Source organism: Capsella rubella, unplaced genomic scaffold (assembly GCF_000375325.1).
Source record: "Capsella rubella cultivar Monte Gargano unplaced genomic scaffold, Caprub1_0 scaffold_1, whole genome shotgun sequence".
NCBI classification, from domain to species: domain Eukaryota; kingdom Viridiplantae; phylum Streptophyta; class Magnoliopsida; order Brassicales; family Brassicaceae; genus Capsella; species Capsella rubella.
This window is the reverse complement of record NW_006238923.1, coordinates 13222063-13237986: the sequence shown is the minus strand read 5'-3', so window position 1 is coordinate 13237986 and position 15924 is coordinate 13222063. Positions and strand designations below refer to the sequence as shown.

Below are 15924 nucleotides of genomic sequence, written 5' to 3'. Positions count from 1 at the left end.
CTTACCCGAAAGAACTTACCTCCTGTGCATACTTAACCATCTTAGCATTAAACATTTCCCAATGCTCAACACCTAACCATTATGCATCCTTCCCGGACACAATCTCCTTATCATGTTCTTATCGAACTTTACACATCCAACACCTCATACCGCAAAACAACCAAACTTGAGCACTTCCACTCTTAATCTCCAAACAACATTTTTATTCATGATCATGTCTAAGAAAACTTTCCAATTCTCATGGCAACATTTACCTTAACACCATATTCTTACTCGGACCAACACTCTCGGCCCGATACTTCCACCATGATTTTGGTTCATACCGATTTCCTTTTAAACCTTAACCATCCGCACTTCATCTTGAACCTTTCAAGAATTATCTGGAACTTCTTAAACTTTTCAGAACTTACCACTTATCCCGCTTCCTACGCACATTCTCGGATGACCCATGATCCTTGCACATTTCCGGACTTTCGATCCCAACAAACCCTTGCATCGATCTTAATGCCAATATTCATTTTTTTCCAATCTCTCCATGGTCTTAACAACACTTCTGGATTAACCGTCTTATCCACCTTCCAATCTTTTTTATCTGCATAACCATTTGTCATTACATCCAACCTTGGCAAAAACTCTCAGTCTTTACCGAGTAATTACCAAAAGCCTCGGAGAACTTTCAAAATTCCCGTAAGCGATCCAACATTCAAACCTTGGTGAATTCTCTGATTCCCAAACCATGATCATATTACACGTAATGTCAAACTTCACTTATTTCCACCAACGTGATTTGTCAAGCATGATTATCTAAAGCCTTCCGAGCAGTCTTTCCTTAAACTCGCGGATAGACTAGATCAACCACCTAGACCTTCAACATACTTATACCTCGCTTAATCTTTTGCTCTCAGAGCCACTTACTTTCCGATACTTGGTAATTACCTTTGATCAACCATAACATTCTCAACATTCGCTTAGATCTTTCACGTGTTGTGGCTACTTCCTTGGCAAGTACAAATGGCCCAAAATTCTCGTCAAGGAAACTCGTAAGTCTCCGAGACCAACATAACATTATGCATGGCAGACTCGTAAGTCCCCAAGTACACCTACATAACTGTTCCTTAGCACACGCATGTACACCAAGAACACATCAACTTATAAACCATGTACTTCCAAAGCTCACCAACAACACACTTAAGCTTTCCCACTTAACTCATTTCCTACCTCAACAAATTCTTCTCGACATTGTCCCTATTGTAATCTAACAATTGATTTAACTAGTCAAGGATACTTGTCATTTTATAATATAACATACCGTCAAGATGAATATCGGAACCACCATCGATTATCAACCAAGACATTATCGCGATAAACATAAACCATAACAAGCAAGCAACATCATTGAGTCTAAGCAATGAGAATGAATACAGAGGCCACGGTCACGAAGTCACTAAGCTCAATCCAGGAATCAAAAACATACTATCGGTCTCATGAGTCAATCATGCAAGTCAAAAACATACCATCAAGATAATTATCGGAACCACCATCGATTAACTATCAAGACATTATCGCGATAACACATAAACTATGGCAAGTTCTCAAGACTAATCAAACCTATTGAAAGAGAACAACTCAGACTACAACAACTTAGAAAATAGCTCACCTCTAGTGAAGCTAGTCATTCTTCATTTCCGGCTTTTCCTTAGCCTACACCTGCTCCACTTCCAACTTCATCATGTAAACTTAACTTCATGTTTTTCCTTTTCCCGAAAGAATCCTTGCACTTACTTCAGACCACCACAATCATTTCGAACTTTTCCGAGGATGTAAGATAACCATCCAAACAATTCGGACACCTTCGGTGCAGTCTCCTTTACACCACATTTTCGACAACTCACTGCCTTAGATAATCACTAAAGGATTTCCATTTCCTCTCGTGAAATCTTATACTTATTTCTGGACATAACCTATCTTTAACAATTACTTGAATCAGACTTGCACTTTACCCATAGTGATGAAATCATGGCCAATCCACTTGAACCACACGAAGAACAGATTGTACCGGAGGTAGCATTTATCGTCCCGGCGGGTCCTCTAACAAGATCAAGAGCCAAGAAGTTCAACCAAGACATCAATGGATTACTCAAGGAGCTAAACAAGATTCAAGAAGATGTTGCTCAATCCTCCTTAATAGTTATCACGGCTCAAATGGTTTTAAAGGGTTAAGTGTTGCTTATGCACTCTTTTTCCCTTGTCAAGTTTTGTCCCAATGGGTTTTCTTGACAAGGTTTATAATGAGGCCTAAGTAACACTTTCAAGCCAATCTTTACCAGCCCAATTCGTGGTCCAAGACCCACTCACAAAGCCTTGGCCCATTTTCCCTTTTCTCTTCAACTTAGCATTTATTAGTTGTTGTTATTTCCAAGACTCTTGTATGAGCTTGCATGAGTGTAATTTACAAGACACTTGTGCATGCTCTTGCATGTTTTCTCTTCTCTTCTCTTCTCTCCTTCGTCCTCCCTTCTCTATATAAACTTCATGTATCTCTCATTGGCAAAACATCAAACATTTTATTCTAAAACTCTCTCTTTACTTGTTTGATCCGAAAAGTGTGTAATATCTTTTCAACTTGTTTTCTTCTTAGTGTGTAATATCTAAGTTGGATCCAAGCTTGTAGTCTAAGAGTTTCTCATCCCTCTTGGAAGTACACCTCATTCTCCCCTTCATTCCGCTGCATCCACTCCATCTCGTCATCACCCTCATTCATCGTCATTCCGCTGTTTTGTTCAAGATCTATCCATCGTTCACCATCAATCCCTCCACTTCCAATTCAAAACTAGCAAAGTGGTCCTTGGAGTATAGATTCACGACAAGGAATCTATCACATAGCTTTCGCATCGTGCTGTCAGCCGTCCGAGTACCGTCTGTCGACGTACTGTCCAGTACCAGCCAACATTCATCACCGACCGTTAAGACTTCCTTGAACGTTTCCTCACCCTTACGGTTTCCATCATCGGTATCTCGGTTTCCATTACCGATCATACTTGTCCGGATTTCAATCCGAGATGCTAGATATCCATCTAACATTTCTCATCGGTCTCGTTTGATGGATGGAGCTATTTCCAACCTTCACAACAGGTTCGCTTTACTTTTCAACTTTAATGTACAATGCTCAACCTTTACCGAATGCACCTTACCTCCGGCTCTCTATAGCCATCAGTAATTCTTCAAGGAACTCCATTCCAAAACCAAGAACTTCGATTCTCACCATTCAGCCCATAATCATACCCTTACCGGATATACTAGATCTTTATCTAGCCAACGTCATGATAACACTTCCTAGCCACTCTTTGCCTTAACATCACTTTGTACTTCATGTACACTTCCTGGCTAACCAATCTTTACTTTAAGCTGATTATTACTGAAACCTTCCCATAGCAATAGTTCGGTCCCGGGAATGCAAGTTCCCACTTACTTCCCGAGATGCAATTCCTGAACTCACTCTTTCCGTATCACGGACAATGATATTCCATTACCATTGTGTGAACTCCACAAGAACATATTCAATTCTTTCGGCTCCCTCAAACCGATTCTCTTTCTCTTGAAACCTTTGATCAAACTTCACTTGGCTCCAACAACTTACCATCGATCTTTCACCTCGACCGAACCTTCTCTTGAAACGATAGACCATCATCCGATTACTTCTCCGATTATTTCACCTTCGGTATTCCTTCACTCTATAAGAGTCTTGCAATGGAACCTTCTGGCCACCCTCGACCGACTTACTCTTTTCTTGGAACCCAATCGCTGCATAACACTTAACTTTTCTTACCGTCTTAATCAGTTCATTAGAGTAGCCATTACACTTCCATAACCGGCAATGACCCACTTCCTTTCCTCCTTAGCCATTTCTATGACTTCGATCATTCATTCCCAATGATTTGACCGATTTAGTACACCACCTTAGTGACTCTCGATCACTTCATCAACATGCGAACATGCTACTTGACCGAATGCACTTCATTCTCAGAATTCCTTATCCGATTCATGCTTGACCGCTTCCGGACCGAATACCAACATCGATCCTTTAATGCCTTTCCATAGAATTTTCCGCACTTTATCGATCTAGACTTATCTCTTTCCATTAGAGAACCGTTCTAGAAGCGACCGCGCTCTGATACCAACTTGAAAGACCCTAACCCGAATTTTCAAAATTCACCGGAGAAAACATTCCGACGAGACTTCCGGCGAGAAATCAACTTAACAAAAGCATACTTAAAAACATGCCAAAACCATACTTAACACGTTCATAAACATAATAAAGCCATAACATCAACTTTAAGAGTACATTTACCTCACTATGTACCTTATAGAATCGGAGTCTCGGAATCGTACCTGATCCATCCGAATCACCCTGCTCACGATTCAACCTTCATGACTCCATTCTCACATAACCGAACATCATCTCCCTCGTTCACCGATGACCATCCCTTATTGTTTCTTAGTCACACAACCAACCATCCCCAAGTGACCGAGTAACAATAAGAGATGGGCTGGATGCTTGATCCGTCCAGCCGCGGACATTCTTCTCCGCCACTTGCTACGATCGACACCTAGTCGCCAATCATCCTTCTTTGCCCGTACACTTCGATCAACCTTCGAGTAAACCACCCGTATCACCAGGGTATCGCATGATCCCATCGACATACTCGATCATCCGAACATACGCATCGTCCGGTAGCTCATCTATCGATCTCTCTTGTCGATCTTCGGCCCCCGACGTGCAACCTTTCTCGATACAACACATTTACCACACGATCTCACTCGATCTCACTTAATCTCGCTAGATCTCACTCGATCTCACTCGATACGATCCACCGATCACTCGCATATCCTTGATACCACTTGATCTCTAACCATCTTTCTCGATGATTCTCGATGAACACTCGATCGTCGAGCACGAATTCATGATAACTCCTTCATATCGATACTTAGACGATTTCTAACGTTATCTCTCGATCCGTCTTCATTTCCCTTTGTTAATCTCGATCCGTCTTCATTTCCCTTTGTTAATCTCGATCCGTTAACACGAATTCTCGATCTCTTCCATAACACTCTCGATCATGACTCATTCTTTTCACTCTTTTCTCGATATATCTCTTGACGGCGCGCATAGCACACGGCAACGCCTCCGAAACCCTAGCTCCCTCGATCATTCTTTTATACTGTCGAGTAAACAGCCAATCCTCCGATATTCTCTCGAGAATATTCGCATATCCGAACAATGAAAACGAAGCTGAGATTTTATAGGCTCATAGACAACGGTCCTAATAAGCTAAAACAAGAAAAGAATCGCAAACTTTAAAGCATAGAGCCGTTTGTGTCTTTATGAGAAAATCGGCCAAATATGGAATGTCTAGTAGCTTGTATCTTGAGAGTTTGGGAAGATAGGTGCGACATCTTGGGACTCTCTGGAATGGTTTTAGTGTCTCTAAAACGCAGCAGCCTTGATAGCGTGTCAGAGCCGTTGTAGATTTAAATCTCCAAGTGTAAATGCTTCTAGAATAGGAAAGTACAGGTCCAAGAGGATTCGCCTAATCCTCTGGATGTTGGTGCATGGTGTGGCATCTTGGCTTGTCTCTAGATGATAAAGAAGTTCTCCAGGTCACCAAACAAAAGCCTTGAAGGAACCAAATAAGGAAAGTTCCATTTTTGGTAACACATGGCCCTCGGCTAAGGCCAAATGAGTAAGTACTAAACCAACTCGAACCAGGGGTGTTTTAGCTCGATAAATATGCTCCAAATACTTTTTTTCTTGGTGAATAATGAAGCCGAGATCAAATGGACGAGTGAATTCTCTAAACTGCGGCTTAGCTCGCCAATGAACATGTCCGAGGACACTCTCATGGCCATCTCTCAAAATACCTCGATGGGGGACTAATTTTGCTCGTTCATTCCTTTTAAAATACCCATATTGTGGATGGATTTCAAATCCAACCTTGAATGGTCGTGTAGTTTGGCCGGTGGTTCCATACGCATGCTCGTGGTATGGTGGAAGCGGGTCTTCATGAACGATTAGGATTTTGGATCGTTCTTCTTCAATTATGGCTCGATAGATCTTCATACAATGGGCACTTTTCGAGTGAATACTCAATATTGGTCGAGAAAAGTCTTCATTTGGTCGATCAACTTGGATTTGGCATGATCCGTGTGGTACATCATGAATGTTGGATGAAATGGCTTGTTTGTATCTGATTTTTCCTGAACCATTAGTCTTATTAGGGGTGATTTTATGATGAATAATCAACTCTAGGCCTTGCGCTTGATCAGTACTCTACATTCGCCAAAATTCTCCTTTTTGGTCCGGTACGGTTTGTTGATGCTTGAACCGGCTGGTCTGGTCAACTCCAGGTCCTGTTCGGTTCTGATATCACTTTCCGAAATAATACCATGAAAAAACTGTTATCGATGATGCTGGTTATCCAATATATAAACGGAGAGAAGATGGGAGATTTATACATAAGAAAGATTCAAATCTAGATAACATGTATGTTATTCCGTACAATCGGGAATTATCTATCCGTTATTATCGTGATGTTGAGTGGTGTACCCAGTCACGTTCAATCAAATATCTTTTTAAATACATCAAAAAGGGCGAGATTATATCAGAGCATCAGTGGGAGAGGAAGATGAAAACGAAATAAAAAAATATTTCAATTTTAGGTAACGTAAATAATTTCAAAATTACTTTTAAATAAGATATGATTTTTTTTTTCAAATAAATTATATATACATAATTTTTGAATTTATTTTGCCAGGTATGCATCCGCATGTGAGATTATTCGCTTTTCCGATATGCTATCGTACGACACCCGTAAAAAACTTCCTTTCCATTTTCTGGGAGAGGAATTAGTTGTTTACAATGAAGATGATCTATAGAAGATGTCATGTCCCGATCAACAGTAGGAGGGTCTAAATTCTTAGGATGGATGGAATGCCATAAAATATATCCTGAAGCAAGAGAACTCACATATGCTTAATTTCCAACCGCATTTTCTTGGTATAAGAAAGAAAAATGTGGAAACCAAGGTCCAAGAAAAGGAATTTTTTTTTCGGTAGGAAGGATTACATATGTGCCTTCTTCTATAGGGGATGCTTATTACTTGAGAGTTTTACTAAACAAAATTCTAGGGCTGATCAGTTTCGAGTTCTTAAAAACGATGAATGGTGTTCTGTATGAGGAATTTAAAGATGCATGCTATGCATTGGGATTATTAGATGATGATAAAGAATACATTTCCGCTATAAACGAAGCAAGCATGTGGTGTTTTGGAGCATATTTGAGGAACTTATTTGCGATCTCTAAAAGTGTATCGGTTCCGCTGAAATTTAGGCACGCGATAAAAGACATACTGTGTGAGGATATTTTATTTTTGCAAAGGAAACATATGAATGATCAAGGTATGTATATTCGTTCTTACAAATAATTCGCTACGATTTTAAAATTTTACATATATATTACTATTTAGGGCTATATTTGTTTAATGACTATATTGTTAATCTAATCGTAAATATACGTATTTAAATTATATATATTTTGATGCAGGACTAATGTTAACAAGAGCTCAGATACATAACATATGTTTGGCTGAGATTGAAACGCTCTTGCATTCTAATGGAAGTTCTTTTTCAGCTTTTACCAATATGCCAATACCAAAAGATGCAGTAATAGATAATAATGAGAATATGCTTATCAATGATGAGAGAAACTATAAGCCTCATGAACAAAAGAAGGATTGCGAGAGGTTGTTACCTATGTTGACCAATGAGCAGCGACGAGTTTATGAAGAAATAATTGATTCTGCCAATCACATTAAGGGAGGTATGTTCTTTGTCCATGAATTTGGTGGTATTGGCAAAACATTCTTGTGGAGTATCCTTGGTGCTGATATTCATTCTTGAGGTGATATCGTTCTAAATGTAGCATCAAGTTGCATAGCTGCTTTGCTTTTACAAGGTGGTAGGACAGCTCATTTTAGGTTTTGCATAACTATCAATTTGAACAAGTTTTCAACGTGTTCGATCAATGTTGAATCCTATCTTGCGGAGTCGATAAGAGAAGCAAAACTCATTATATGGGACGAGGCTCTGATGATGAACAAACGTTGTTATGAAACTTTGGATCGGAGTTGGAAAGATATATTGATGTGCGATAGAACTTTTGGAGGTAAAGTGGTCGTCTTAGGTGGTGATTTTAGACATATCCTACCTGTAATCACCGAAGGTGGTAGAGTTGCAACTGTTTTAGCAGCCATAAACTCATCAATTCTGTGGAATAGTTGTAGGGTTTTGAAACTTACAAAAAATATGAGATTAAGGAAAGCAGTTAATATTGAAGATGCGGTTGCTCTCTTAAATTTTTCGAAATGGCTACTCGACATTGGTGATGGGAAAGTCAATGAGCCTAACGATGGTGAGATTGAAATAGAGATACCAGAATATTTACTAAAAAGATAATGTGATGTTCTTATACGAGCAATTTTTGGTGAGATTTATGGTGTTTCGTTTGCAACAGAGACGTCGCCAAAACTTTTCAGAAAGAGAGCTATTCTTAGTCCAAGAAACGATGATGTTGATAAAATAAATCAATAAATGCTTTCTCAATTACCAGGTATATATTATTGTTTATATAAGTTTATTCTTGATAATTTATCTTTAAAACTAATTTAACTAAGTCTTCTACACATGTGAAGAGATGATATATCTTAGTTCAGATAGCATCGAAACTTCAGACACAAGTGAATTTCACGATATGGTGTACTCCCAAGAGTTCTTAAACAGTGTCAATGTTTCAGGATTACCTAAGCATGCTTTAACATTGAAAAAGGGAGCCCCAATCATGTTACTTAGGAATATAGATCCTAAAGGGGGACTGTGCAATGGTACGAGGTTGACTGTTACTCAGATGCCTAATCATGTTTTAGAAGCAAGGATTGTGACAAGTGACAACAATGTTGCTAAGGTTCTTATCCCTAGGATGTTTACAACTCCACCAGAAACAAAGTTTCCCTTTTGTATGAGGCGTCGACAGGTTCCTGTTGCTGTTGCCTTTGCGATAACTATAAACAAAAGCCAAGGTCAAACACTGGAATATGTCGGGTTGTTTCTGCCAAAGTCTGTCTTCACACATGGACAACTATATGTGGCACTTTCTAGGGTCACAAGTAGGAAAGGATTAAAGATTTTAATTACTGATTCAAATGGTAAGTGTCAAAGCAAGACAATTAATGTGGTTTTCAAGAAGTATTTCAAAACGTCTAATCCCTATATTAGTAAAAGAGAAGTATAAAAAGTGCTTCCGGGTCGGGTCAATTTCAAAAAATTACCCGAAATTTGTAATTGGATCTTTTAAAATTGGATAGATTAATGGGTTTGGATACATACACCGGATACTTTCCAAATCTAATTTTAGGATTGTATTATTTCCATAACTAATTATATGATTTACTAATATTTCTCTAACTAATTTAATACAATCTATTTAAAAATATTATTCTTCTTTCACTTTTATTTGATATTATTTTTAATTTATGATATTATACTATATAATATAAATATTTAATAAAAATTTAACTTTTTTTGCATATGTTGCAATTTGAATTTTTCAAAACGAACATATAATACTCAACTACACTCGGTTAAATATTTTGGACAATGGTTTAAAATCATTATAAATATGACCAATATTAAAACCATTGTTACATAAGCATATTTAAAATTTCAAATAGTTTCAAAATATTATAAATATAAGTTTCAAATATATAAAACATTTAGAATTTAAAATATTGAAATATTTTTTTGACGACATAAATGTAATTTTGGAGACATAATTTTTATTGATAAAATATATTATATATCAAACTATGTAAATTTTAGATAATTCACGGGTAGTTTGTTAAAATCACAATTATAATGATAAAGCGAGTTACGAATAATGTTTTTTACGAAATGAATTCTGTTACGAGTTGGACTTTCAAAAAACAATATTGTAAATATGTAAATTTTACGTATATTCCTACTTTTACTACAAAAATAGTCAAAATGAATAATTTATCGACAAATATTATTTCGTGCTGTTAAATTTTTTAATTGTATCAAAACTCAGTATATGATTATTTACTCGCTTTTTCTTTTATTATTTGATTTAAACATATTATAAAAATATATGATTTACCGTAATCGACTGCATTCTAACAAAATTAAAATATAACATATTCTAATCCGTTAAAAGTTATATATATGTAATTATTTCCCCCGCGCTGTAGCGCGGGTCCGAACCTAGTTTATTTAGAAAAGGATTGCCCTATGCATATTTTCCAAAACTTCTTAGTCTCTTTTCCATCATTGTTTAATAGACTAAAGTTCATTTTTATTCAGTATGAACTATTATGTGTTTTGCTTGAGTACGTAAAAAAATCTAATACATAGTAAAATATACATTTTCAATAATGAAACTTATCGTATGTGTTAGTTTGTCTGCATACATCTTATCGTCTACGTAGATGTACTCAAAACTTTATTACAAAATAAGTAGAAAGATAGTACATAACGTAGGGTATTTTCTATAACACCTTACCGTGCATCAGTGCGGGTAACTTCCCTAGCAAGAAAATAGCACGTTTGGTCACTTATTTGAAAGTAATAGCAAGAAAAGTATCTTTCTCCTTTGGCAATGAAATGGAGAAAATATAATTCTTAATTGGCCATCATTTTTTCCATAATATATAATTTGTCATTGTAACTAAAACAAATACCCGCTCTCCTACCACTTTCCATATCCTTCTTCTTCCTCGGAACTCTTCTATGTCATATTATCTAAGATATAGCACATTTTAGGCTAAATGACCAAAACCTGCTAAATCTTTTTTTATAACTTAGATATTTCGGGTTTTTTTAATTCTTAGCGTGCCCTTTTTATACGTTATAGGAAAAAAAATCATTACGAAGAATGACATCGCCACGTCAGATGCCCCATCAGAATTCTAGCGCGTCTCTTAAATAACCCAGCCATAACTTATGTTACGGCTGACTTATGTTACGTTACGGCTGAGTTATGGAAAACAGCTGAGTTTCGGGCTAACGGCTGACTTACGGACATAACTCAGCCAACAATTACGACTGACTTATATAAATCTGGTTGAGTTATGAGCAAACGGCTGACTTACGCGCATAATTCAGCCGCAGTTACGGCTGAGTTATATTCCGATGGTTGAGTTATCAGAAATTTGGCTGAGTTATGTCTTCGACACGGCTGACTTAACTTTCTCCGGTTGCATGAGTTATCGACAACGGCTGAGTTATCCAATGTCGTTATGGCTGACTTATGTTTCAGAGACATAACTCAGTCGTAATTGGCTGACTTATTGACGTTACGGCTGAATTTGGCAGCCGAACAAATGTTTTTAAAATTACTTAGATATTTTTCATGTTGTGGCTGATTTAAGTTGTGTTTGATGGCTGATTTATTCAGGCTGAGTTACATATTTGTTTAGTGGCTGACTTGCGACGTCAAATGCATAATTCTATGTCATCATTCCATGTCATCATAAACGAGGGAAATACGAAAGGTCTCCCTCTTCAACATGGGATTTTTTTCTTACATTATGTTGTTCTTCATCTGGGTTCTTCACTTGGTTCCTCATTCTTCTTCATTTTTGTTGTACAGCACGGATCTAGCCTCTACTAACCTTGAACCACCAAGAACAAGCTTTGATCTCTCCAAAAACTCACTCAAAGGAACCAAAAAGATCAAAATCACTCTCTGCTTTCTCTCAAACTCACAAAGCGACAAAAAGACTCTAGAATGAGGAAAACGGCGCACCTTTTAACCTTTACGTCACCCTAGGTTTTCCCCAAACCAATCCCAATTGAACCCACGATTTAAAAATTAAAGCGTCGAACCAAAAATTGCTAGTGTCGATCGACACCCTTCTTTGGCGTCGAGCGACACCACTCGGTTTTCCAGACACGGGCGTTACAGTATTATTGCACAATCCACCTTTAGGATCTATATTCCTTAGCAACATGATAGGGGCTCCCTTCTTCAATGTTAATTCATGCTTAGGTAATCCGGAAACATTGATACTGTTTAAGAACTCTTGAGAGTCTATCATATCCTCAAAAGTATAAAATGAAATCTCTATGTCTACGATTAAATACCTGGTAACTGAGAAAGCATAAATTGATTTATTTTATAAACGTCATCGTTCCTTAGACTAAGAATTGCCCTTTGCTTAAGAATTTTGGGTCCTTCTTTTTTGCATAAGAACTACCATAAATTTCACGTACAATTGCTTGAATAGGATCCTCAGACACCGTTATCAATAAATCTTCTGGTATTTCTATTTCGACATCACCATCATTAGGCCCGTTGATTTTCCCATCACCAATATCGAGTAGCCACTTAGAGAACTCAGCGAGAGCAAGCAAGTTTTCATCATTAACAGCTTTTCGTAATCGCATATTTTCTGTAAGTTTTAAAACCTTACAACTTTGCCAAAGCAATGATGAGTTCACCGAGGCTAAATCTATTGCTACTCGTCCACCTTCAGTTATAACAGGGAGTATCTACCTAAAATCACCTCCTAAAATAACCACTTTACCTCCAAAAATTCGATCGCACTTCATTATATCTTTCAAAGTCCTATCCAATGTTTCAAAACAATGTTTGTTCATCATCGAAGCCTCATCCCATATAATGAGCTTTGCTTCTCTTATCAAATATGCAAGATCAGTTTCTGCATCGATCGAACAAATTGTAAATTCGTTTACATTGATAGGTATACAAACCTAGAATGAGCAGTCCTACCACCTTCCAATCGCAAAGCAGCTATTCCACTTGATGCAACGTTTAGAAAAATATTACCTTTAGATCGAATATCAGCTCCAAGAATACTCCACAAGAATGTTTTTCCAGTACCACCAAATCCATGTACAAAAAACATATCACCCTTGTTCCGATTTACTGAATCAATGATCTCTTGATACAAACATTTTTGCTCTTCAGTTAACATAACAAACAACCTGTCGTATGCCTTCTTTTGTTCATGAGGCTTATAGACTCTCTCATCCATAATAAGCCTATTTACATTAGGATCCATCACAGTATCATCTAGTGTTGGCATATTCGTGAAAACTGAAAGAGAACTCCCATTTGACCGCATAAGCATTTCGATCTAGGACAAACATATGTTTCGTATCTGAGCTTGTGTTAACAGAAGACCTGCATCACAATTTGTATAATTTATCTAGTTATTATATTATTTAAATATATTTTTTTAAATGGTTTATAAAATTAGATGAACAATTATAGAGAAATTTTATGTAACTTAATCGTTCATGCGGTTCCTTTGGAGAAACAAAATATCTTCCCATAATATATCTCTTGTGGCTACCCAAAGATTTAGCGGAACATATACACTCTTTGAAATTAATAGTATGACAAACCGCTTCCGTAAATAAACCCCAAAACACCACATACTTGCCTCCATTATGGCTGATATATATTCCTTGTCATCGTCCAATAATCCTAATGCATAGCAAGCATCTTTAATTTCTTTATAAAGAACTCCATTTACTGTTTTCAAGTACTCAAAACTGGTTGCGCCTGGAATTTTATCAAGCAAAACTCTTAAGTAATAAGCATCCCGTATAGAAGGTGGAACGTATGTTATCCTTGCTATTGCAAAACTTTTTCTCTTCCTCGATCTTAGCTTCCAAACTTTTACTTTTTTATACCAAGCATATGTGGTCGGAAATTCAGCATAGGTAAACTTTCTAGCTTCAGGGTTATGAACACCGGAACTGTTTGGGTTACTACTAATATTAAATCCTAAGTATAATACCAAAATTTTAATCTTACTATTACATGGCTATTTTAGGTTAGGTGTTTAAGTTTGTATTTTAAAGATGAATCAATTTTGAGTATTAATATTTATTACATATTGAGTATTAATATTTATCTACAAATAAACAGTAAACTGGGAAATGCAAACCAAATATATACAAAACAATTAGTTTTTTAAATCGTTCTTATTTGTTGCATGAGAAAATAACGCATACCTTACATGATGATGAAACAAAAAAAAACTGAATAAAATTAAATTATAAAAAATAGATTATTAATCCTCATCTGAGCTTTCATCTTCAGAATTCCATTCTGGAAGTTCACCACTGTGTATGATCAAATGGAAAAATAATTATCACCATTGCATCTTTTTATTATTTGTTTTACAGTATGCAATGCAATTAAATGGACACTCAAATGAAAAAAATTTGAATCAAAACATACTTATAATAAAATTTTATATTGAAAAATAATTATTAATTGTAATATAGAGTAAGTGCCAATGTAGTAAAGGAATCCTAATGAACGACCCTAAAAAAGGTGAAAACATGAAGTCTAAAGTAGTAAAAACAAAATAAAAGGAAAAAAAAAAAAAAATTAATATCGCCATTCTTCTGATCATCGACGTTGTCTACTTATGCGAATACTCTTCCGTGGATTCCTAAAAATAGAAAATAGGAAAATTAAGCTATATCATTCATATAACAAAATTTAATAATTCTATGCAAAGATTTATTAAAAACGTACGATTCGATAAATTTATCAATCTCTGGAATCTTCGGATTGAGTCGATCTTACGTACAAATGGTGTTAGACACAATTCTTTTGCCTATCATAAGAATAGCAATCTCTAATTATATTAAATAACAAATGAACTAAGTCATTAGGCATTAAACATGTAACCAAATTAATAAATTGATGAGTGTGTACCTTGGAAAACATCCACACCTCCCCATTGAATAAGACATATTACAATACAGCCTTGCAAAGTTCTGTAAATCATGTAAAAGTTCACGGCCTATGATCCAGTCAATTCACATTGTAAAATGACACTACTAATTTTCCAAATCAAAGAGAAACATTACTTTATATACCTATCATCTATTTTAAAATAAAATAAAATTAGAATGAAAACTTTCCTATTTAGAAACCAATATCTATTGTCCCGAACTTCAAAAGAAATTTTATGGTGTATGAAATATTCTTTTTCTTCATTGGCCTCTTCCTTTCAATTTTGATCATCATTCTCGACTTCTTCTTCGACGTCGTCATCATTAGAATCCTCATCGTCATCGGTTTCTTCCTTGGAATCATCGTAAGCAAGATCTTCTTGCTCGCTCGCATCCTATTAGATGATTCAGTATTTAGAAACATCCATAACGCGATTCTTTGGTTCAGCTTCATTGTCTACATGGTCCCAAGTATCATATTTTCCAACGTGGATAACCTCTTCAATGACATCTAAAATTTAAAACGTTAACCGTATGAATACAATTCATAATAATAATCAACAACATATAAACTATTTTTTTTCTAAATCATATAAGCATAAGTTTGAACCAACTCACCGACCAAGTAATCATCACAGTGAGAACCATCCAATATACGTTTAAAATCCATGAACTCAAAATACTCTCCACCTCCAACATTCTTAGCCTTCTTAATCTTTGTTTGAGACAGAATAATAACTCTATATCTATGATTAGTAGCTTTGCACGACCCATATTGATCCATGACTTTGAAATTTTTGGTTTCAAGCCAATCACCAACATCAAACTTGGAAATAAATCGATCATAAAGAATACCAGGAAAGGAACACTGTATTTTTCACCCTATAGAAGTCAATATATTGGTTAAGCAATATGATAATTTAGAAACCTAATGATCTTGAATATATTACTATAATCTATATAAAAAAATTCGACTGAAATAGGAAAAACTAACAAACCTGAATATTAGTTAACACCATCTCCAACCTTGATCCAAATTCACAATAATGATCCAGAGGAAAAATCTTCATCATA

General features: G+C 36.1%; 1 protein-coding gene across 1 annotated transcript; it reads right to left on the bottom strand.

Moving 5' to 3' along the window:
- Positions 1 to 15128: 15128 nt before the first annotated feature.
- Positions 15129 to 15634, bottom strand: LOC111832372 (calsequestrin-1-like). Its single transcript, XM_023788682.1, has 3 exons — positions 15469 to 15634; positions 15312 to 15361; positions 15129 to 15245 (listed from the first exon to the last, which is right to left on the bottom strand). The coding sequence occupies exons 1-3, from the start codon at positions 15632 to 15634 to the stop codon at positions 15129 to 15131; spliced, it is 333 nt and encodes a 110-aa protein (XP_023644450.1).
- Positions 15635 to 15924: the final 290 nt, after the last annotated feature.

Excerpts from the sequence above, each read along its gene's own strand:
- LOC111832372 (XM_023788682.1), bottom strand. The coding sequence starts at position 15,634 with ATGGATCAATATGGGTCGTGCAAAGCTACTAATCATAGATATAGAGTT. Across the intron at positions 15,362-15,468 it reads CTGTGATGATTACTTGGTCG|ATGTCATTGAAGAGGTTATC; the intron begins GTGAGTTGGTTC and ends TTTAAATTTTAG. Across the intron at positions 15,246-15,311 it reads AATATGATACTTGGGACCAT|GATGCGAGCGAGCAAGAAGA; the intron begins GTAGACAATGAA and ends ATCATCTAATAG.